At 41.1% G+C, this 24,197-nt stretch overlaps 3 protein-coding genes across 15 annotated transcripts in view; 2 read left to right on the top strand and 1 right to left on the bottom strand.

Annotated features, from left to right (window-relative positions):
- KCNH7 (potassium voltage-gated channel subfamily H member 7) overlaps positions 1-5,022 on the top strand; it is a 237,926-nt gene extending 232,904 nt beyond the window's left edge. The window contains exons 15-16 of the mRNA XM_072874303.1: positions 3,160-3,352; positions 4,756-5,022. Of these exons, the coding sequence (XP_072730404.1) occupies positions 3,160-3,352; positions 4,756-5,022 (460 nt within the window). The remainder of the gene's footprint in view (positions 1-3,159; positions 3,353-4,755) is intronic.
- An 8,121-nt stretch (positions 5,023-13,143) lies between these two features.
- Positions 13,144-22,986, bottom strand: GCA (grancalcin). 13 transcript variants are annotated; one of them, XR_012044322.1, is made up of 6 exons: positions 22,098-22,986; positions 16,499-16,665; positions 15,488-15,589; positions 14,874-14,943; positions 14,117-14,219; positions 13,144-13,516 (listed from the first exon to the last, which is right to left on the bottom strand). XR_012044322.1 is itself a non-coding variant. In XM_072874431.1 (6 exons), the coding sequence occupies exons 3-6, from the start codon at positions 16,649-16,651 to the stop codon at positions 13,383-13,385; spliced, it is 459 nt and encodes a 152-aa protein (XP_072730532.1). In that variant the 5' UTR covers positions 16,652-16,665; positions 22,098-22,317; positions 22,636-22,986; the 3' UTR covers positions 13,144-13,382. The 13 variants fall into 13 exon arrangements, 11 of the variants coding, with proteins under 11 accessions (XP_072730532.1, XP_072730533.1, XP_072730537.1 ...); XM_072874431.1 differs by lacking the exon at positions 14,117-14,219 and having other exon boundaries at positions 22,098-22,317; positions 22,636-22,986; XM_072874432.1 differs by lacking the exon at positions 14,117-14,219 and having other exon boundaries at positions 22,098-22,317; positions 22,687-22,986.
- Positions 22,606-24,197, top strand: part of IFIH1 (interferon induced with helicase C domain 1) — a 27,033-nt gene continuing 25,441 nt past the window's right edge. Inside the window, 3 exon segments of the mRNA XM_072874441.1 lie at positions 22,606-22,834; positions 22,836-23,081; positions 23,083-23,164. Coding sequence (XP_072730542.1) covers positions 22,706-22,834; positions 22,836-23,081; positions 23,083-23,164 — 457 coding nt within the window. The 5' untranslated portion in view covers positions 22,606-22,705.

Raw genomic sequence — 24,197 nt, 5'->3', positions numbered from 1 at the left:
AATATAACTTTGTTGTTTATTTGTATTCTAAGGAGCCTAAGTATCACCTAAGTTCAGTCTTCCAGATTCTTGGAAAAACTTATTCTGGGAATGCTGGGTACAAAATTTATAATTCACTGCCAGAATATTCATGTCTAGGTACCTCTAGGTACCCACATTAGCTATTCTGAATTGCCTTGCAGAAGAGTCTTTCTCCTCAATTGACTGTTTAGGAGATCAACTCTTTAATGACAGAGCTGTAGTGATGCACCTAAACTTGTGAAATTTAAATCTCATCTCACCCAGAATGCTGTTCCCTTAACAATGATTCCTAGATATTTACGTGTCCACAAAATGACAACTTTCTGTATCTTCAATATCTGAAGTACTTTTTCTTTCCTGGAGACACAAAGTAAAACAGCTGCCTTGTTTAAAAAAGACAAATTCCCTTTTTGATGTATTAACTTATTTTGCAACTGTCTCATTATTAATAAGTAAGACGTGGGTGTATGCAAAGGCAAAATACTTATACCTGTTACAACAGAAAACAGATGCTTTCTTTGTCAGAATCTGTTATTACTTTTGCTTAATAAAATGCCTCTTCCTTCTCTCTTTTGCTCTCTGATACACTACTCTTTGCTGGCAGCTAAGTAGCATAGCTTATAGCACCTTAAAAATATGGTTACAGAATTTTGATCCATCCTACACTATAATTTACCATGTAATTTCACTTAATTTTAAATTGCCCTATGCTTGGGTCTGTGGCTTTTTTATTATTTTCACTCTGCAATTCCATTACTTTCAATATTTTTCTGTGACAAATACTATGACATGCACTCAGCCCTAATTATACTTTATTAGCTCTTCATTGGTATTCTGTGCTGTATATTTTAGCAATCAGTTTAAAGCCAGGTTAACTGCATATTGCTTCCTTCATCTACCATAAGCCAATCAAACCACAGTATTTTTCATTTCAGAATACTATATAGTACATTAAAAAGACATTTTTAACATGTAAGCCTAAATCGACGTAATTTCTAATTGCAGTAAAGTCAAGTAATCTAAGTAACTGTATATGTCACACAACTAAACAGCTGCATGTTCCCCATCAACAGTGTGTAGCCTTTTGGTTACATTTATTTTCCTGAAATCTTAACCTCTTGAAACTGAAGTTATATCTTGAATTCACCCATAGTTTTAGCAAATTCTTATGCAAGTTCTCAGTATTTTTTTGAGTGAGAAAATATCATTGTTGCTGATGAACTAAGATTTAAATTGTTATGGATTTTATTAAATCATTTTATTCTTCAACTCTTCTCATGTTTTTAAAGCTTTTCATGCTTTCAGGATTTGGAGCTTTGCTGGGTCTTCTATCAATGTAAAAGACAACATTCTATGCTGCTTATGTCAGATCTGACCTGCTGGACTAAAAAGCAGGATCATTTCTTTCTGACTTTTTCCATGCCAAGTTAGAGGCTTGGCATAACACTCAAATTATTAAATGGATATAGAAGGCTGGAAAGCCATTACACAAGGAATATGCCCCTAGAGCTATCTCTGTTTCTCCTCTTTAAGCAATTGGAATTTCATGGAGGCTGTGGCCAAGCATCTAACGTTCTCCTGTTTGTTCATCCTTGGGTAGCATGGACTTGTTTTAAATTTTGGAGAAAGGAGGGAGAAGTTATATATGCAATGATGATGAACAAAGACTACCAGAGGTACTCTTTGATTTGAAGTACTGGGAAACTCCCATCAAGTGCTAACAAAGTAAGAAGGGAGCAATTTTAGAGTTAATTCAAAGCCAAAGACAATCGTTGATGCAAGTCCTCCAATGCTAAATCCCTTTTATTCACCGAGATGTTAAGGCCCAGGTTTAGCAGATGGAAGCTGTCTGGATGGTGGCACGTTGCTGCTGCTGCAGTATTTTCCCCTGTGGCATTAGCATCATGCTTGTGTGAGACCAGCACTTTGCAAGTAGCAAAGAACCCAAGGGAGCTGAACAAGAGCGCGAGTAGGGCATGATTGACTGTAACCTCCGGGTTTGGGCCTTTCTTTATGAGAGCTGATGCCACAAAACCAGCTTCTCCCGATAAAGGAAGAAACAGCATCCTAAATATCCTGTGGGCGTACCTTTCAGATTAATTTCATAGATGCTTTTATAAATAAATGACACAAGCAATGGACAACTCCAACATAATAAAAAATAATATCAGTGAAGCACCTGGTGAAAGCAAAAATCTGTCAGCACAGGATCAATTCTGCTGCTGTAGGGGGCCCAAGTAGTTAACATTCACAACATTAAAGGCTGCTGACAACAATTTGTTTACTCTGTCAGAAGATGAGTTGCAATACAGAAGGCTACATATCTGTATTACAGTCTGTCATAGCATGTTCTGTAGCCTTCCGGCAGCTGGGGAGACACCATAGGCATTACCTATTGCTGAGTTTGTCATGCATCTTGGCAAGACCGTTTGAAAATCATTTCAGTGCTATGGAATTGTAAGCATGAACAAGATAAGCAGCTCAAGTGTTTCAGAAGTCATATACAAAATTATGAAAAGGGAAAAAAAGAGAAAAAAGCTACTAAACTTGAACATCAGAAATGTTGACATTAATTCTGAGGCCTGAATAAGTCTGAATAAATTTTCACAGTAAGGAGACTTGGGCTGTTGTGGTTTTTAATGATCTTGAAAGCATCTTTCATTTTCTAACTGTGGAAAAACACAAATGTGGGTTTCTGCTTATTTCAGTGCATTGTATTAGCATTGGGAATGGTAGAATTAATTGTCAGATGCATCAGTGTCCCATACTCAGCCAGACAAATCAATTTAGTTACAATGAAGACAGTACGTTTATTCCAGTTAATTTCAACCAAAGACCTGGTCCCCCGTGTTACTTTTTGTTGCAAACCTAAGGGACAGTAATGAACTCAACGTAGCAAAAAGATCAGAGACAAGCACGCAGATATGTTCTGCAAAGGAAAGGGAGAGCCAGCAAGCTTTGGAAGGGCTCAGTACTCCCTCTTCTGTTCTTTCCTATTTAAGACACGGTCATGTCAGAACAAGCAATAGTTTGCTTTATTAATAAGCTGCAGGTCCCTCTTGAATGCATCTGTAATCAGTATGTTAAAATATACCTATTCCTGACCATGAGGTATCTGATTTTGTGTTACTTCTCTAGGCTTGAATCCCAAATGACTTCTGATATCCAAACCATCCTGCAGCTTCTGCAAAGGCAGTCAACGCTCATTCCGCCTGCCTATAGCATGGTGACTGCAGGTGCAGAGTATCAACAGCCAGCAATCCAGGTCATACAAAAACTTCAGCCTGCAGCATCAATTAAAACAGACAGAAGTTTCAGTCCTTCATCTCAGGTACGTGCATGTCCAATAAGATCAAAAGAGGTTTGCTCATCTTTTTAGCTTATGATGGAAGAAATGCATACCCATCTAGGTGCTTGTTCACTAGTTTAAGGAATATGAAATTATTATTTTGACCTAGCACCTCCACAGTGGACTTAGATACCACAGTTTCAGAAGCCACATTTTCTGTGAGGGTTGTAGAGATCCATACAATGGTCTTGTAATCAGACTTCTTTACTTAATTATCATGCTCTTCACAAAAGTTAGCAGAAATGGCAAATGCCAGACACGGCTGTAAACCACGAACACTTTCCTAGCATCAGACCTGCCTGCATGGATCTATGTGCATCTGCCATAGATCCCATTCATGAAGTCCTGAGAAGCACCATGACTATGTTTTCCTCAAGGTACAGGGAGACAAGTCCAGCTGATGCAGCATGGTGGTTAAATACATATGAAAGTGGGAGGGGCTAAAACCATTCTTATGTCCTGTCCCTTGCTACTGCTGGAAATATGAACATAGAGAGCTGTGATATACCTGCGTTTCCCAATACATGTTTTCCATGTTTTCCACCCCAGTTCTGTTCAGGCAAAATTTGATGATTTTCAAAATTTGTTTGGGATTTCTGGAGTTTAACAGCTTGGGCAGAGATGTGGTGTATTATTTCCAAACAGGCTGCTGCATGTCTAGGAATCCCAGATCAGTCATGTAGCATATGATTACTAAATCCAGCGTGCTTGGCTGTGTCAGATTCCTCATGCATATGCTGGAACGCGTATGGGCGCAGTAAGTCCAACACATCAAGAAGGCATTAGTTCACATGCATAAAGCTTATCAGGGCAGCAAATGCAAGGCAGTAGTTTTCAGAAGTGCAAACCCACCGTGCATATACCTGCACAAAACACATACACATATTTCTGTCTGAACAGAAATATGGCCACCCTCTGCAAACATCAGCAGGCGCACTGCACCCTTCACAGAAATTCCGAGTTTAAAAGTGAAGAACTGTGTGCTGAGACTGGAATCCAAATGGTTATAATGTTCGGAATGATGCAATTGCAGAGTTATGTTCTGAAACAAAACTGCATATTCAAGAATGTTGAAATCCATACTCTTAGATCAGGTCTCAAGAGTATTCAGTCCTTGAGATCGGGCTGTTTATATGTGTATCTTGATGTCATTTGAGCAAGTCTGAGGAGGGGACAAGATATCCAGGCTTCTACAATTAATCAACAGAATTGCATTCAATTACATCAAATCAAATGCAGTGCCATGTAAAAATATTTCCGTACACTGCTTAATTTTCAAACATGGTTTACCAGCAACCATCTGAATGTGCTAATTTTGAGCAGAACAAGAGCCTGGAAGAGACCGATTTAATTATTACTATCTTGTTTCTTCTCCTCCCTTCCAGTGTCCTGAATTTCTAAACCTTGAAAAATCAAAACTTAAATCCAAAGAATCCCTCTCAAGTGGAGTGCATCTTAATACAGCCTCAGAAGACAACCTGGCTTCTTTTTTAGATCAAGAACGTGACCAGTCTGTAGAGTGTCCCCCACAGCATTGTAAAACTTATCTCCAGCCAATTAGGCACCCTTCCTTGCCAGAATCTTCACTAAGCACTGTAGGAATCTTGAGTCTTCATAGGCATGTTTCTGATCCTGGTCTTCCTGGGAAATAATACTTTTATACTATTACTTCACATAAAAATGTAAGTGCTTTTAATGGCTGTTTTTCCTTTTTTTTTTAATTTAAATCCTCTATACTTGACTCAGGGGCTACAAGGAATATACCATTATATGCAAAAGTACTGTATATTTTCCTAAATCTGAAGCTTGTAAGGTAAAGTTGGGCAGTTCTGATGTAAATATATATATATACACACACTAACTGTATGTTCCAAATGTAAAACTGCCAGCACTCTCAAGGCACCTTATATTTTTATTTTTTTTAAATAACATGCATGTTCTGAAATTACAGTTTATGTTGCATGGAGATTACCATTTACTGCTGTCATGGAAATAGTATTTTATCGTGGATATGTCTTCAGAGCAAATAGGAGACCAATAATAATAATTCACATAGAAAAAACTCCTACCTGACCAAGCTAAAATTAAAGCAAAATCTTCTTCTAGCTCACTTCTGAAAATTGATTTATCTTTCTTGTAGTGAGCTTTTTACAATAAATCACAATGATTCTAAATCTAGAGAAAGAATAAGGTAACCACGTCTTCTGGGTTTGAAACTATTAGGACAGAGAAACCAGCCTCCTTCCAAACCAGTTGAAGTAGGGCAGTATTTTAAGAGACAGGAAAACTCTGCCGCATGCTGGGAAGTATCACCACAGGTCACATCCACAAAACTGCATTAATTGAATCATTTGTTTCCAGTACTTTTTTTTTTTTTTTTTAAATTTGCATCAAAGAAGTTAGCTGTCATGAGGCAGGTACTCTTCATCTGTCACACAAACATAATCAAATGCAATAAATCTAATTTCTGTATAATACAGAAGACTGTGTTCCTTTTGTTCAATACAAATTATTAACAACCTGCTTGATTAAAAATACTTTACACATTTTTGTTTTAGAATTATTAGGGCGGTTGTTTGCAGTTATCTGTTTTTACTGACTGGCCCCTCTACAGTGATCCTAGATAGGGTATATATGTATGTGGACACACACATACACCATGCACACATTCCTGTATGTGTGCATGTGTGTATTTTATATATGTACATATGTGTGTACGTATGTGTGTATATATTAATATACACACATACACACAAGTGTGTGTATATACCTACAATTACATGTAGGAGTATAGATATAGAGCTATATATATATATGTATATATGTAAAATCACTTTCAGGAACAATTGTAAACTTTCTTATTACAAAACGAGTAAGCTTAGCTTGTGTCCAAAGCTGACTACATTAGAATAAAATTATTTAAGGTCCGTAGGCTTTAAATACAGTATGTACTGTATGTGCATAATGCTTTGTGAATACTTAGATTTAATTTTATTAAAATATTATTCTGCTTCAAATGTTGTGTTTATTTTAGAAGGAACTGACCTTTTTATTACTGTTTTTAAATATTTTAAAATGTTCACATGATTTTCTAATCTTAAAGCTTTAATGTGAAATTCCTCTAAGAAGAGAACTGGTTTCAGAAAAGCATGTAACCCAGTTAGTGGGGGAGCAGTCAAATTTTAACTGAAACCAAATTAAACCCTCTGTTCTAAACCAGTGCTACAGAGCAATGCAATAGTGGTTGACTCTCACATTAATAGATATGTGTATTATATGTTGGGGTCAGAATGATATATAACATTTTTAGTCATACACAGCCAGTAGATAAACCCAAGGTGGCTGAATCTTCTCTCATTTAAAGTTAGCGTGCGTGTTGAGCTAGGGTCTGCTTTATCTTTGCATTTAAAGATACAAAAATGAATTAACGGAACGCCTTTGTAAGTGAGAAGAGAAAACAAGCCTTCCCATATGAGATCAAATTTTCTTCTGCCTCATGCTACTGTTGATTGTTGAAAGGTCCAAATGCTACAACGTGCTGACTGCTCTTACTTCTGCCACGGTGACAGGAGGTCTGCACTGCTTAGTGCCTTGCAGGATCAGATCCTAGGTGACAGCATCATTGGGCCAGTCAGAATCTCTTCCTGCGTATACTCCATTGAAACAGGAGTGCTGAATAACAAAGTGAAATAGCTTCTGCTTTTTTTTTTTTTAAATAGCAAGTATTAACAACTTCTGCTCTATCTCAATCTAGTAACCAATATTAATGTCTGTTACTAAGAACAAGCTAGCACATTTCCTAAAAAAGTATTTGTGGTTATGCTACCTTTAAAACAGCCTGGTATAAATTAAAAATAAAATTAATGAAAAAAGTGTAATGGATGAGCATTGCTTTACAAAATGCCTTTTGTCCAGTTTCATCACTTGGTATTTCTCATTAATGCAAAGAGACTGAGCAAAACAGGTGGACTGGGGAAGCAGTGTTGGGGAAGAGGAAAAGCAACAATTCTTTCAATTAGTCCAAGTGAACGAAAAGCTCCATCCCTTACTCCTTTTCTTGGCTCAAAGAGGCTTTGTTCCTTCCCTTCTCTTTGTCTGTATTTATCAAGAAGAAAAATCTCAAATGGGGGCAACTAAGGGAGACTTTGCAAAGTTATGGAGATTCTAAGCTCCCTAGACACCTGCCAGTGAACGAAGAAACAAAACATGAAAGATGACAGCTTGGTTGGCAATACTCTAGCTGCCCCTTCCCTGCCAAAGAAAGAGCTGCCTCCTCAGATACCTTCTTTTCTTGTTGAGGTACAGTGAAGCACATGAAGACCCACTGCTTCAAGCTTTTTTCTTCTAGAGACAGGTACAAACCATTGTTTCTGGAAATGTGTTAATTTTCTAAACAGCAAAAATTGTCTCTTATTTTTGGGGGTTTTTTTTCTGGGCAGGGTTCCCTTTAAGCCCAGTCTGTTTCTGACTTGATAGAAACGGGTCTGTGTTATCCACACCAAGCTGGGAATAATGTAAGGGTTGCGTACCCACACGTCACCATACATAGCTGTAACATATCTATAGAGGCTTTCAGGACTTTAGGAGATAAGTTTTGGTCTTGCTTCAGCTTAGGAACACTCATCTTACCTTTACATTTAAAACCTGTGGCTAAAAATGTGTATAAATTATAACTTGTAGATACGGAGAAGTGTCCTGGAAATTCAAGACTAGCTAATGTAGCTGAAGTATCAAAGCAATTGGGACAATCACTCCAAACGTGAGAGGTGAGATGGTACAAATCAGCAGAGCTCTTCATGAAGTTCATTAGCTTCCACCAGCTGTGGGTCTAGTTCAATGTTTAAAGCAAACGATAGATTGTGATGCTTTTCAATATTTAAGCTGTGCAGCAACCTGCACCATGTACATGTGCATGTCCATCTACATGCACAGATTTACAGTAATACACATAAGTCATGTGTCTTGACCTACCTAACACTGCTGTCTCCAGGAAGCATGTGACTGATTGCATGCCTTTCTCTGCTTTCATGTTCCCACTCTCTTCATGCAGCAAACACGTTTTCTGGTCTCCCATCTCACAGCTGCTGCCCGTGGATGAACCTGTCTTCCCTTTCCCTGCTGCAGATTGTGTCCTAGCAACCTCCTCTCTCTGGTGAGTGCAGGTCTCTCATCAGAGCTTCTGCGTGACTCACCAACATTATAGGTAACATCCAAAAAGCTGAAAAGCACTGCTTCGCACGGGCTCTGGCTGCCCGCTTAGGTGAAGCAACTTGAGTTTTGCCCACAGATGAATTCTGTGTCCTCCCATTTGAGAGCTGCTGAGCTAGCCTGGACACGAATAGAACAATCAGAACCTGCAATAGCAGCGCAGCGGAAGGCGATTCCTCGAATGAAAGTTGTACGTAATACCACACCTGCAGATTAGAAGCTTTGATGTTTCTATACCCTTCTGTTAAATATTCTTACACCATGAACAGATGGCTATGCGAGTATTTAAGGTTTGACTCTCCATATATTGGCTTAAATCAGAAATAATTAATTCCAATGCAGCCAGCAGTTATATGCTATCATATTTTTCATCAGATTGGGAGTTGGGCCGAGTGAGCACCTCCTCTCCATTCATCTACAGGCGCTCTCTGTATATACACACAGAATGATTTTTTTTCCCCATATATTGACCTCAGTCTTAAACAGAGCAAGAGCTTGTTATTTTTAACAATACTTCTGCAGACCCAGAAATTGCCTTTTGGATGTTTCTAAAATGTTTTTGTGGCATCGGTAGTATAGTGGCATTTTCAGTATCACTGGGATTGTACAAAAATTGACTTCATTAAAGAAAACCTAAGAATTTTTCTCCACAAAAGCACCTGCACAGGTTCCTCAAATGCACCACAAGTGTGATATATTCCAAGCTAGTTATACAAAGAAATAAGACATAGCAGTTTGTAATTCATTGGTACATTGCCAACTTTAAATACTTGTCATTAAATACTTTTTACATTTTGGGGGTAGTAATATAGATATTATTTTCCTCCCTCTTACATTTTTCAGAATCTCAAGTTGATGGTATTTTGTCACAGCAAAAGCAAATGGCTTCTAAAAGGCTACAATTCCCAGAGTTCTTAGTTCTGTAGAGCAATATAATTATATTCTGTCACCTGGAATTGACTAAAATCCAGTAAAATTTTGACAATGAGAGAAATGATGGAAATGAACAGCCAGTATTTTTGAAAAAGCATGATTTTTAATTATGCTGACATTGTACACGATTTTAGCATCTTCTGACTCTTAAATGTGAAGTTCTGCCACATTTTGTTAATTAAGAGATTAGGCACAATGAATTTCTAGATAGCAAAGACTTAACTGATCAAAACTCAGAAAACTGAAAGCTGCTGCTTCCAATGAATCTCACTGTTTCTAGCTAATGGCAAAGCTATTGTAAAAGAGTCTTCTTTGGAAAAACTGTTAGATTAACTTCATCTGTGGACACTCCAAGCATGACTCGCACTTTCTAGTTATTTAAGGTTAAAAAAAAAAGCCTGCATGGTTAAACAGACATCAAATTTTGATGCATGAAGCAGAAAAATCTGTTCTGCTCAATGCAACCAGTTTTTTAGCTTTTTCATTCAGACGCGCTTTTAGAACAGGGTAATTCTATTCTTTTAGCATTCTTTCAACTTACATGAAACCAAGCCATTAAAAAAGTTTTAGTAAAATGTAGGATGTCCGCAAGAGCTCAAGGAGCCTCATAGCCAGAAATATACAGTAGATATCAAAATTTAGTATCTTTTAACATCTTAATCCTTTACAGAAGGTTAGTGAAGACACAAGACAAGCCGAATGGAAGATAACTGCAATTCAAACATTAGCATTTACTCCCCGTTTTGAAACCTCCAGTTGCCAGGTATTTCCAAGAATGAGAAAGTGGCGGCCCAGCAGATGAGCCATATGAACTCACGCAGTGGGTTTTACATTCAAGGAGGCAGTTGGCAGCAACCAACCACCCTTCTTCAGATCTGAGTCTCAGAATTTAATCTTCTCTTTCACCGAGACTGACATTTTTGAGGCTCAGCACCCATAGCACCAAGCTCTTCTGAGAAGGAAGCAATGCTTGTCACTGAGCCCTGTTACCATACAGGCTATACATTCACTGCACTGCACCTGTTGCAGAATAATGAACTTTGCTTGTAGGAAATTGCTGCCAAATTAATCTCATGCTATCCTTGGTCAAGTCCAGATTAATTCTAAAGTCACATAGCTGCCCTCCACTTCTTGACAAACAGAAGCTCCAGATTCAGTATGCGTTAACAGTGGTGTATTAAGGGCATTATAGTGACTGACAAAGCAAGAAACACTAACCTGGTACCTATATTCACTAACAGGAGCAAATAAAAAGTGAATTAAAATGGGTCTGAGAAGCAAGGCCTGTGTGCCCAGGCTACTGGTTTGTGGGTTTTTTTATTTTTGTTTGGGTTTTTTTATTTTGTTTTTAAACTGTGAGTAATTTGTGACACTTTATCCAAACCCACGCCGTTACTTGCAGCTGCTCCAAATGGTTGCAATCATGCATTTAACAGTTTCCAGAGCTGGGTGGGGATTTCCCCCCCCCCCTCCTTTTTTGCACACAAACGAAAATGCAACCTCAATGCTCCCTATTAGTCTACTCTAACCTCATTACCACTAATGCAAACGCCACTAAAATATAGGGGAATGCATTTGATCTGTAGTATCTAGCAGCAAGGGACCTAGTCTCACTTTGAAATTTAACATCAAATTTTTAATGAAAATACTGGTAAATTGTAAAATTGATTCACATTGGAGACAGACTTGGTATACAGCCATTGGCATAGTTTCAACAGCTGCCCAGACACAGAATTAATTTTTAAGTAGCTTCTTTCTTACTTGGAATAAAAAGAGCATGCAGAAAGTCCTTTAACGTGATTACTCTGAACCTAAGATTTCCTTCAGTTTTATTAGGAATTATATGTACTTCTATCATACAGCAGTCCCAGTGTCACTTATATACTATATCTACTCTATACATCATTTTTTTCCTAGACTTGAAAAATAGTATATTAGAAGTTAAGCTTAATGGGAGAAAACCAAACAAGATCCGCAGAATAGATCACATATGAAAATCAAGACAACACTGAGTTTTATCAATGATACTAAAGGAGCATGTCCCAGAGCTTGTAATTGCATGAAGGCATCACTATGGCGAGCTTACTTTTTCTCACTATACCTCTATGTGTGAGTAGTATAGAACTGCATCATTAATGGAGAAACATTTTTCTCCATCTAGCTGCTTGGGGGGGGGGGGTTAATGTCCACTTGGGAAGTTCTTTGATTATTAATGAATGCAGACTATGGCTACTCTCTTTGGAATGGAAATTAGATGGACCAAATTAAAGCCTCCCACAGGAGGCATCTGCCCCTTTTATGCATTATTTACATTTTCTATACTGAAACTTTATGATATTGTAAAGTTGGAAATACAAAGAAAGTTTTGAAAACTTAATCTAGATAAATACTTCACTACTATGAGCTGTAGCAAATCCTGTTTGTATAACAGGTTTTTGTGTAATGCTGTTAATAGAAGTTGTTATTTTGCTTTCAGAAAAGATCTCCTGGAAAAATTGTTTACTGTACAAATAAAAGCACTTGTACACTGCGCATATATTCAGTATATCACCATGAAAACTTATTTGCAAGAAATCTAAATATGCACAAATAAATGTAATGCACTTATTTCAGTCATAAGCAACAGGATGTGAACATTTCATTTGTGACTGACTTGAATTTAGTTACTATAATGCAAACACCACCAACAGGGATCCAAAAAGGTTGACTGTATCTCTGTATCAAAAACATTGAGCAAAAAAAAATTTAATTACATTTAGTATACTCATAACACCATGGGAACAAACATAAAAGCACAGGGTTACACAGGACACCACTCACTGGCTTGAAGCACACAGAATAGAGACACAAAATTAGGCCTTTTCAGAAAATCCTATGCACACAGCAATCTCTAGGTACCATACTGACCTCCATCCCTCAAGTAGAACTGCAATTTATATCCATGTCTATTCCCTCTAACTTCACCAACTGAGGGATTCAAAAATCTAAGATAACTTCTAGTTACAAAATCTGGGTAATAAAGCTGACAATTGCTACCCATTGAGGCCCAAATTTTCACAAAATATTTTGATCAAAGGTGCTATCTAAATATCTCTCTTCAAGCCAGACACTTCTGCTGTTTGAATCATTTTCTTTTAGAGAATTTAGAGCGAATCATGGAATGGGTTTACCATACAAGACCTACTCAGCATGTGATTTTACTGACCCAGATGAACAGTCATTGAAAGCTTCTGAGATAAGCTGAGCTCTTAAAAATAAAAAAAAATTTAAAACCAAACAAAAATACAAACCAAAAAAGACAATTAAAAAAAAAAAACAGCCAAAAAAACCCAAAAAGCCCAGAACACCACACCCACAGATATCCTTGGGGAAAAGCCTTAGGTGGGATTAAAAAAAATACAATCAGTAAAAGACCATTCCAGCTGTATTCAAATGGAATTATCTGAGCTTGCCTCACAAAAAAAACACTGTATTGCAACAAGCTGGAACAGTAAGAAAGTTTTACCTAGAACATTTTGGTTTTTTAATGGAATCCACTGATGTAGTTTCTCCAAACCAGCAGAATTTTTCAAAGTGTGCCATCTGAGTATGCCACTACTAATGAAAAAAACACACATAGCATTTAGGGTATCTGATGTTTTATTTGTGTAAGCAAGTTACCCATTTATAAGACGCTGCCTATTATGTATGACCATAAGCTTTTCCTTTTCATTAAGCTCTTGAGCTTAACACAGAAATTTACTTGTCTGGAATTATACATGTACAGAGAAAAAAAAGCCATGCTTCTAAATATACTAAAATGCAAAAAATATTTATTGCTCTGAATCGTGCACTTAAAAATCAAAACATTCATTCAAAGCGCATTGTCTTATCAAGAAGGAAGATTAAAAACTCTACAATAGCTTCCATTCACAGCAGTTCTTCCAAACATGAACTTTGACAGGTTGGTGATCCTCTTTTCTTCCAGCAGTTCATCACTCAGAATGCCATGGTGCACTGCAAGAACTAGAAGAGAAAGTAATAGGCAAGTCATTATTTGGAGATTTTGGAAGTGTGACAAGTACAACTACACTAACCATCAGTGAGATTCAAAAGGAATGGCCTACTTCCATCCTGACAGATGGAGGGACCCACAAGTTTAAATCTTAGAAATAACATCTACTAGATGAAAAGCATTCACAAAATTGTATGAAGAGACAGTCAAGGCTGTTTCTGCTTTAGGATTTTTAGCAACAGAACTGATTCCTCCATCTCATTTTATAGTATTAGTTAGAGCACGTCCAAAAATTATTTAGTCAGTTGAACAGTTCACATCTTGCTATCTACATTCTACCAGTAACTTCCACAATCTACTGTGGCGATCCAGCAATCACTTCCCATAGCAATAAAGTAGTTACACCACTAACAAGCAGGACTATTCACAGTAATAAGCTGCAGTAGAATAGAAGAGCAGTGAGTACCAGCTGAAGAATTACGCTTTCAATATTAAGATGCAAATTGAATTCTATGTTAACACTAAGATAAATTATTTTTACAGCTATTTTGATGATTTCGTTACAGTTGCATGCATTAAGTTAAACACACCATCAGGAATGATGACCACACCTTTATCTTAATTTTCCTTTCAAGAAACTGTGAAAGTTTCATGGAAGCTCCTATTTCTAATGCTTATACTGCTGGTAGTCAGCTTAACATGAACGAAGCCACTCTGTAAAATTACAAAGTGCAAGAGATGCAAATCAAATAAAGCAGTTATACAAATAATACACTCCGTAACAAGTATCCACACCCCATTACAAATGCTCAAACAAAACTAGTATTAAAAGTTATCAGTTTAAAGAATTTAAAATTCAAGTTTCTCATAATCACCAACAGGTTCAACGTGATACCAAGATTCCATTAAAGTCCTAATATATACAAGGATATCTCCTACATGGATATCATAACTCTGCAAGTCTCTAATCTGAATGCTGAAAGGGTAATTAAAAAAAAAAATCAGAAGTTTGTAATTGGTATTATTTTTAATAACTAGTTTCAGCAATGACAGTGACCATGAATTCATTTTTTTTAATCCAATTTAAAAAAGAAACAAAAAACATTCAAGTAGCCTGATACTAAAAAACACCCTTGTTTTTTTTTTTTAAGTCTGTCTACTACAGAACCAACTGATACATTAACTTACTACCTTGGAGTAGCCTCCTTAACATCACCATTTAATTTTGAAGGGTGACAGAATTAGATTAGGCATAAAAGCCCAGTCTTCTCAATTTGGCACCTCAGAAGGCAAGGCAGTGATGGTAACCTCTCTCTAACATTGAGCTATACCTGCCTGGCTGCCATAGCAAAACACTCAGTATCTTACAATAATAGGTTCCACGGATTTCAGACTGCATTAGATATCTCTGCAGTTTTTCAGCATCTACTTCTCCATCCTGTAGAACAAATGCACACATTTGTCAAAGTTGACAATACACATTTAACTTGCAAAAAATATCAGTGATTTTTAATGCAGTAGATTACCTGTAGCGATACCTAACATGTTCTTACATTGTTAAATAGTCACCGTAAGAGAAGAGCAACTGATCTAAACTAGAAGCAGTAAGCAGAATTCTCTGCTTAAAGCATACCAATGGCAGTGAGCAGGTAAACAGGTAATTAAACATCCACTAAACATATTCAAAAACACTATCAAAGTTATAGCATTTTCTAATGTAGAATTTACATGTGATCATAATCAGCAAGTTGATTAAAATTATGACACCTTTGTTTTCAGTACTTAGTATCCAAACTGTTAGCATTTCCACTCTGAAATAATTAATACATGCTTTTCCTTTTACTTATCAAATCTCCTCTTGTTATTCACCTAGTGCAAGGATGTTAAGCAGAAAGAGAAGCACTGAGGTCCAGAGCCTATGCAATTTAAAATATAAAGAGAAAAAAAAGAAGCCCTCTAATATAAAATAGAAGGTCACTCACCTGTACCTGGAGATCTACCAATACATTGCTTCTGCAATCCACGTTCTTGAGAAGGTGCATGTCGGCACCACAGAAGCCAGAACCATCTCGTAACCTGTGAGGCTGCGCACATGACCTCTGAATCCTTGCCACCTTCCATTGGTCTTTTCCCCCCATATTGAACTATTGAATTCCCCGACTATTACCCCTTTTAACACATGACATTGCAACGGTCATATTATAATCTGTAAGTCATATGAATGTTAACACAGACTCTTGGAATACAACTCCTATCACTATCTATTAACAACATTATAAAAATATCTACAGTATTTAACACTTCCTTTTTAAAAAACACCATGTAACTTTTCAAAGCCAGCACATCCCATACATATCTACAAAAAATACATTTAGTCTCACACCATTTGAGAGCCTGCCCTCCACTCTAAAAACTGTATAATCTTAAAGAACATAAATGTCAGATTTAGGACCTCATGCCAGAAGAAATACCTTGCAAAACATGCATCAACCATTCTGGAGACTCCAGTCCCTTTGGATGCTAACCTGGGAAGTTATATGTCTGTATTATACTTTTCTAGCCAAGCTCCATATGCAGTACAAAACAAAGTCAATCGAAATCCTAGTCTCAAAAGTTTCAGAACTGGCTTTTAAAGTTCTGTTATCTGCATACAGAATTATAGCACTAACATGTATAATAAGGTACAGCAAACCTAAAGAAGAAACACTATTTCAAGATGGCAGTGACAATCTGCACATGAACTGCCAACATATTTTGATTAATTTTATCTTATTAAACAGCAACATGTCTATCAAGTCTGTAGTACTGTAAACTCTACTGTCAACTATAATTACAATTATTGTTGAAAACGGTGCATTTTACCTGAAGAGGAATTATTATCAAGGGACCATTATACTAAGGTATTTCTACTGAAGAAAAAAAGCATGAAACAAAACTTTACTAGGGTTGTTTTCACAGCTGATTATATAGTTATATTGTTTATATTATCTTACCTGTCCAGCAATAGCACTGAAGTAAGTCAACATGGCGTCAGAAACAGCAGAGTAAGTACCAGCGTATCCAGAACATCCAGAGCATGCACCATGAGGCATATTTTGTACTGCTGTTGGCATTGGCCATCCCATTGTCACTGGCATTCCAGGCATCTATAACTGCCATACTTTGGGAGGGGGAAAAAAAAAAAAAAAGAAAAATATTTCAGTATCTTCACCTTGATAGCCTGAAATACTTCAATTTTACAATGAAAATGTACCTTATGCATGATTAAGAAATACCTGTTACACTGTTTATTGCAAAAAATAAATCAATTTCAGACTCAGTCCTACAACTGGGTTTATTGTTAAATGACCTCCATTTAAAGCAGTTTTGACAACACTTGGTGACAAAAAAGGATAGCACAACTCCAGAAACAGTTCCACGTGCCTTTGACTGCACTACCAAGGAAGCTTTCTAAGAAAAAAAAAAAAAGAGTTACTATTATACTGCTAGGTTTTGGTTTGCTTTGGGGGTTTAGGGGTGGAGGTGGTTTTGTTTTTAAACAGATACCTTATGGGCATTAGCAAAATTGTTTGCAGGACACTGTCGTCATTATTTTAGATACTCTAATAATTTAAAAAAAAAAAAATGCGGTTCTGAACATTAAGTTCTAATGATCTAATTTTCCCTGCATTTGCTATTGGATCAGTCTTTCCTTTTCAGTGTTAAACTGTTTATTCAGTCACTTATCTGTGCCAGGATTTTAAAGTACTTTCTTTTTATGCAGGCACCACAACAGGTGGCAGGGGTTCCCTTCTTCAGGCTGGTCCATGTACAATTTGAAATGGCTTCGAGTATCTGAGAACTACAATTTTATGCGCAGCTTATAGCTTTTACTGTGCTGATATGTTGCCCTTCCTTATAACAGCAAAGTAAAGCTTAATTTACCTATATTTAAACATGGGATGTTTTATCCAAGCTTTTAAGTGACTAAGAAAAATAAAAATCAATCACACAGTTGAAGTTTTCCAGATACAATAATGCAAGGCTTGTCATGCCATACAATCACCCAAGAGGAACATCAGAGTTACAGCAACCAACAAGAAAGAACAGAACACAAAACCCATGGCCTTGTAAAAATAAACACTACACTGAACTAGTTAGATCAGCAAGTCTTTGGGACAACAGAAGGAGGCATCTTTTTTGTCCCAAGTTGCCAGTGTTACTCCTTAGCACAGCTGCAAATGGCTCCTGCAGATCACATATAAAAAAGTATCTTTGTTACATTGCAGGAGTAGTCTCAGATCCATAGTCCTGAAAGAAGCAAAGCCCAACAAGCCATCACTGCCACTAGTATCGTCTCTGCCAGTTTTGTAAAAAGAATAATTTTCAGCTATAGCACTGCAGGGCAATTTCAAAGGAACATAAGAGATTTTAGGATCCCCAAAAACACAGTATCAGTTTAAAGACGTAATTTAATTAACAGTGACAGAGAAGCACACAAAGGTCCGGTCTGCTTAAGCAATACGGAAGCTATTGAACACCAGCATAATGAGAACTACGCAACAAGCCTCTGTAGTGACTGTATTTACACTGAGTAGCTAAACAATTTAGAAAAATATTTTCTTCTCTTATGCAGCAACCAAAAGTACTTGAGCAGCTTTCCTTTTGCTCAAGGGCATGTGTCATGGTTTAACCCCAGCCTGCAACTGAGCCCCACCCAGCCGCTCGCTCACTCCCCCCCCGGTGGGATGGGGGAGAGAATCAGAAGGGTAAGAGTGAGAAAACTCATGGGTTGAGATAAAGACAGTTTAATAAGCAAAACAAAAAACACGCATGCAAGCAGAGCAAAGCAAGGAATTCATTCACTCCTTCCCATGGGCAGGCAGGTGTTCAGCCATCTCCAGGAAAGCAGGGCTCCATCGCATGTAATGGTTACTTGGGAAGACAAACGCCATCACTCCAAATGTCCCCCCCTTCCTCCTTCTTCCCCAGCTTTATATACTGAGCATGGCGTCATATGGTGTGGGGTATCCCTTTGGTCAGTTGGGGTCAGCTGTCCCAGCTGTGCCCCCTCCCAGCTTCTTGTGCACCCCCAGCCTGCTCGCTGGTGGGGTGGGGTGAGAAGCAGAAAAGGCCTTGACTGTGTGTAAGCACTGCTCAGCAGTAACTAAAACATCCCTGTATTATCAACACTGTTTTCTGCACAAATCCAAAACATAGCCCCATACTAACTACTATGGAGAAAATTAACTCTACCCCAGCCAAAACCAGCACATGTGATGCAAACCACATCCAATTCTTGCACATTTCTCTTTGTGCTGTAGTTGTTGTACAACTGCTGCTTTCCCATTTTCTAACAACCACTACCAGTGTTTCCAGCTGTATTATTAGTCTGTCCTAGAATGCTATTTTTACAAAAAGTAGCGTAGTGTCCATGACCACTGCAGCCCCCCCACCGGGCACAAAAAACACCAAATATGATGCAGCTTTTTTTGCATAAGGGCAATAACCACCTCAAAATTGTATTCCAGGATCCGGGCGGTGAGTAAGCAGTGACCCCTGTCCTCCAGGGGTCCCTAACTCCTTCTGTGTAAGGATCTGCAACTGAAGTTTACCCGCTGGGTTTCTCCAGCACACGGCACCTGCTCTACCCACCGGCCCAGGGCCCACAGACGGCGTGGGTCGTTCGGCTGCAGTCGTTGTGCAACCGCCCGCCTCCCCTCAGACGCCTCCGCCGCGGCTGCTCCGGCTGCACCGGGTGAGCAGTCCGGCTCCGCAGCCAGCGCCCGGAGGAAACCCCTTCCCCCGTTACCCGCCCCGCAGCCCGGCCTGCCTTGTGCGCGGCAGGGAGGGGCGGCCGGAGCGCTCACGTGCGGATAATGAACCTTGAGTATGCTTTCCCATACGTAGATACCCAAATACAAGGAAAGCACCTTGGAGTATCTGGATCTAATTGCAGGCGGGTTTTACTGTCCGTGGTTGGTTGGTTGGTTGGTTTTAATCCTGCTCCCACCCGCCCCCGAGCGGACGCGGAGGGCCGGGACGAACCCCTCCTCTGGGCCCGGCTCTCACCGGAACCGCACCGCCAGCGCGGCCCTGCCGAGCCCGAAGGCAAGGCGCTGAAGGAGGGGGGCGCTCCGCCCAGGCCGCGGGGCCCCGGAAAGCGGCGGCGCCGGCACCCTCCCCTCCGAAGCCCGGGGCGGCTACGAGGGAGCCGCAACGGAGCCGCACCGGCCGCAGCGCCGCCGGCCCAGCAACGCCGTCGCCCTGGCAACGCCGCGCCGGCCCCGGCCCTGCTATTGGCCAGGCGACAGCCCGAGCCCAGACCGGCCGTTGGGGTGGGCGCGTGCGCGGCCCCGCCCAGGCGTTTCCGCTGCGCTGCCTCAAGCGCTTCCGGGGCCTCAGGTGGCTTCCTTCTGGTACAAGTAACCCCGAAATTAAACTCCTGGAGGCGTTGAAGCACCTGTGTTATTTTTGTGTGTGCTTCAGCCTTTGCGTCTGAGCCCTCTCCCCAGCTGTACGCGTGGACTTTCACCGTGCGGGGAAGGGAGCTGGCGCTGCCCAGCTTCTCTGCCTAGCCGCCTAGCAGGGGACGCCTTGTGCTCCAGCCCTGCCCCGCCAGCGCCCCGCTTGTGAACCCTGTGACTAATTTCAGTCACATCTGAAAGGGACAAGGGCCTCAGAATCACTGAGTTTGTGAGGGGTGCGAGCACCCAGCTAGAGGAGAGCAATAGAGTCAGGATATGTGCATCATCGATGGACAGAGTAGGAGCCCGGCCATCATATGTACAACCTGGCAGTAGCTGGAATAACCAAGTCGCATTGATTTTTTTTTTTCTCTGTAAGTCACAAGTATCCTTCTAATGTCTGCAAACTCTTAGAACCTGTAAAGGATTGTTGTGGTATAAACACACTGGGTCTGATTTACCACTGCTACATACACCATACAACCAGCCTATCTACACATGCTGACCCGAGTAACTCCTGCAGGCTCCTGAGGCCTTACAATAAAGACTGACAAGTCATCTAAGTGAGGTGCTGAAGACAGAAGAAAAAGTAGTGGGGGGAAAAAAGCTGTGAGACTTTCTTCAGAAATCTTTCAAAGGAAACTTGTATAAAGCAGTAATTAAAAAGTAATGATGAAATAGGCAAAACCTGAGATAAGCAGAAAGGACAACAATGAAATGAAAGTAAAACAAATTGAGTTCTACAAAAAAAGCCTCCAACTGAAGGAAGCTCCACTGAGAGCAGAATGCTGTAGCACATCTCAGCATGACAAGCAGCTGAGGGCATGATTTGAATTACAGGAAATTTTAGGCTGGACCTCTGGAGTTATCTGGCTTCCTTTTAGAAGCAAGGCATTAAATCAAGGGCCCTGTCAAGCCAAGTCTTGGATATTTCTATTGAGGAAACTCCCACTACTTCTCTGGGCAATATATTCCAGTGTCTAATTGTTCTTATGGTGAAGAATATTTTTTCTTATACCTGGACAGAATTTCCCATGAAGAAACGTGTTCCAATTGCCCCTTGTCCTGTGTATCCCTGTGAAGAGGGATCCAACTTGTAGGAGTTGGAAAACTGTGGTTGGATCTCCCCTGAGCCGTCTTTTTTCTAGGCTGAATAAACACAGTTCCTTCAAACATGTGCCAAGCTCTCCAATCCTGTAAGCATCATGTTGGACCCTCTCTGATTTTTCACTCTCTCTCAAACTGTCCAGGACCAAAACTGAACACAGTAATCCAGGTGCTCTCTATTTACTCTACCATTTTGCTACAAAACATGTGTTGTGGTTTAAACCCAGTCAGCAACTAACCACCACACAGCCGCTTGCTCACCCACCCCCCCCCACTGGGATGGGGAAGAGAATTGGAAATAAAAGTAAAACCCGTGAGTTGAGATAAAGACAGTTTAATAGGACAGCTTAAAGGACAGTTTAACAGGAGAAAATAATAATGATAAAAGAACGTACAAAACAAGTGATGCACAATGCAATTGCTCACCACCCGCTGACCAATGCCCAGCCCGTCCCCGAGCAGCGATTGCTGCCCCCCGGCCAACTCCCCCAGTTTATACACTGAGCATGAGGCCATATGGTATGGAATAGCCCTTTGGGCAGTTGGGGTCAGCTGTCCTGGCTGTGCCCCCTCCCAGCTTCGTGTGCGTCTGGCAGAGCATGGGAAGCTGAAAAGTCCTTGACTTAATATAAACACTGCTTAGCAACAACTGAAAAATCAGTGTGTTATCAACATTATTCTCATACGAAATCCAAAACACAGCACTATACCAGCTACTAGGAAGAAAATTAACTCTACCCCAGCCAAAACCAGGACAACATGAAACAGATTCAACAATCTCTTGCCTTATTTCAGAATCACACTGAGGTTCCCTAAAACCCCACAATGGAAACGAAGCCTGCACCTGAAGCTCAATGACATCTACCATATGGGTGAAGCCACATCTCAGGGAGAGACTGTCCCAACAATCTCAGAGCCTACCCAACAAACCCCTCTAGGAAGTTTATGACATGCATCACAACCTCCTGCTCTGTATGCAAGGTGCAATTCTTCAGTCAAAAAAAAAAAAAGGCACAAAAAAAATCTCTTTAAGACATACCCAAAGTAAACCATTACAATATACAAGTCGGCTTTACATCCCTGATGGCCTTTTGTGGTGGTGTTCTGCAAAAAGGCACATCCTGCAAATGACTGCGGACCACTCGGATCACCTGGGGCTACCACCGCCGAACTGCCTCGTTCTTCTGTCGGTGCATGCCAGGAAAGCCACCAGTGCGGAAACCCTGACACACTAGTGACCGGCCCTAGAAACTCATGAGCTGGAAAGTGAAGGATACTCTTCAGTTTATGTTTGGTTTTTTAAACTCACGGTTCCTGTTAAAGGTTTCCTTTTAAATATTTAAGAGTGACGCCGAGTCGTGCCCTTCCCTCCAGGTGCCGGCCGCCCCCCCCGCCGCCGGTGCCGCCGTGCCCCGGCAGGCCCGCGCCGCCACGCTTCGAGCCCGCAAACGAAACCGAGCGCGGCGCTGGGGCTGGGATAAAGCGGGGCCGGGCCGGCGCCCGGCGGTGGCCTCGGTAGGCGCGGAGCGGAGCGGAGCGGGACGGGGGACGCGCTCCTCGCCGACACCCGGCCGGACCTCGCCTCCGGAGACCCTCGGCCGCCCCCGCAGGCGCCCCGCCGTGCCCACCGCTGGGCCCAGCGCGGCGATGGCAGAGGAGTCCCGAGACGAGCGCTTCCTCCACGTGATCTGCTCCGGGCCGCGGCTGAAGCGGTTCATCCGGGTGCCGCCGCTGCTGGAGCGGCTTCCCTCGCTGAGCGCGGGGGAGAGGGAGAAGGAAGGTGCGGGCGGCCGCCCTGCAGCGGGGCGAGGTGGAGGGGGCGGAGGAGCTGCTGTGGGCCGCGGAGCGCGGGCTCCGCGGGTGCGCCTGGTTCCGCGAGTTCTTGCCGGCGCTGGAGCACGGCGGCTGCAGCCTGGCCGCCTGCTACGTGAACCCCAGCCCCAGTCAGCTGCCCTCGCGGGCTGAGGAGGGCGACCGCGACCTCTGCGTGCACTTGGTGCAGCTGCTCCACAGCACGCTGGTGGGATAGAAAGCAGACCATGCGGGTGGCCGAGAAGTGCCTGCAGATGGGCACCTTCCAGGACGAGGACCTGGATCGGGTAAGTGGCCCGCCTGCCAGGCCGGGCGCCAGGCAGTGCCACAGGCCCTGGCCACCCCCAGGAGCTGTGGGGCAGACAGGAAGCCACAACTAGAAATGGCCTTGTAAATGCAAAAAATTAAAGGGGAGTACCCAAAGTTGGGGGAGAAGAGAAATGGTGCTCCAAGTAAGCCAATGAAGATTGTTGGCAATGGGCCAGCAGGTGGGATGCCAGCTAAGAACCAGGGAAAGAAAAATGCCATGAACAGCAGAGGGTTAGACTAAGCCAGTGTCTAAGTGGAAGGAATATGGCTGGCTTTACTGTACTTATCATTTTGCCACAGACTCAGAAGATCGTTAAGTGTCTTCTGGCTCCTGAACCATACCAGGAAGTGGTGATGGCCTGTAAAGTCCTAGAGAATACTTGAGTTAAAATAAAGCAAGACCTTCCCTCCCCTTTTTTGTCATAAGTTCACTAAGGAGTATCATACTAGACAGTGAAGCCAAGCAGAAATACTAGTTTGACAAGAAAGAGCAAGTGTTAACCTTTGATGAAAACATTTGCCAGTGTTTACTCCATTTGGCCAAGAAGTACTTGCCTGGACTAGTGTGAAACTTATTCGGAACCCAAAACAATGGATACCTTGAAACAGCATTAGAAGAAGAAATTAAAATAATATTTGCCATAGCAATAAGGGGAAAACTGGCAAACTAAGGGTGGAACTACATCATATTTGCACTCTGAGCTTTTGCATCCACTTTTTAGGTAGTTTAATGCTCCATCTCAGTTAAATGACTGTCATATACATAATTTTGTCTGGCGACTGTCAGGTAGCAGTAAGGGCCAGCTGCACCCTAAGGGATGGGGAGCCGAGCGTGGTAACAACAGCAGGCAGAGGCAGGGGCCTTTTAGGAGGTTACCAGCTCCATTCCCTGGTAATGGGTCCACATGTTCCCCCGGGTCATCTTTTTGCTGCTGGTATTTCCATTAAGCTCTTCATTACCCTTCACAATCCATACAGTTTCAACTCCAACAATGCCTAGGCTTTCTAAATGTGCTTC

The sequence above is a fragment of the Ciconia boyciana genome, chromosome 10 (genome assembly GCF_034638445.1).
Source record: "Ciconia boyciana chromosome 10, ASM3463844v1, whole genome shotgun sequence".
Lineage (NCBI taxonomy): Eukaryota > Metazoa > Chordata > Aves > Ciconiiformes > Ciconiidae > Ciconia > Ciconia boyciana.
The sequence above is the reverse complement of the archived record's forward strand: the minus strand, read 5'-3'. Positions and strand labels throughout refer to the sequence as shown.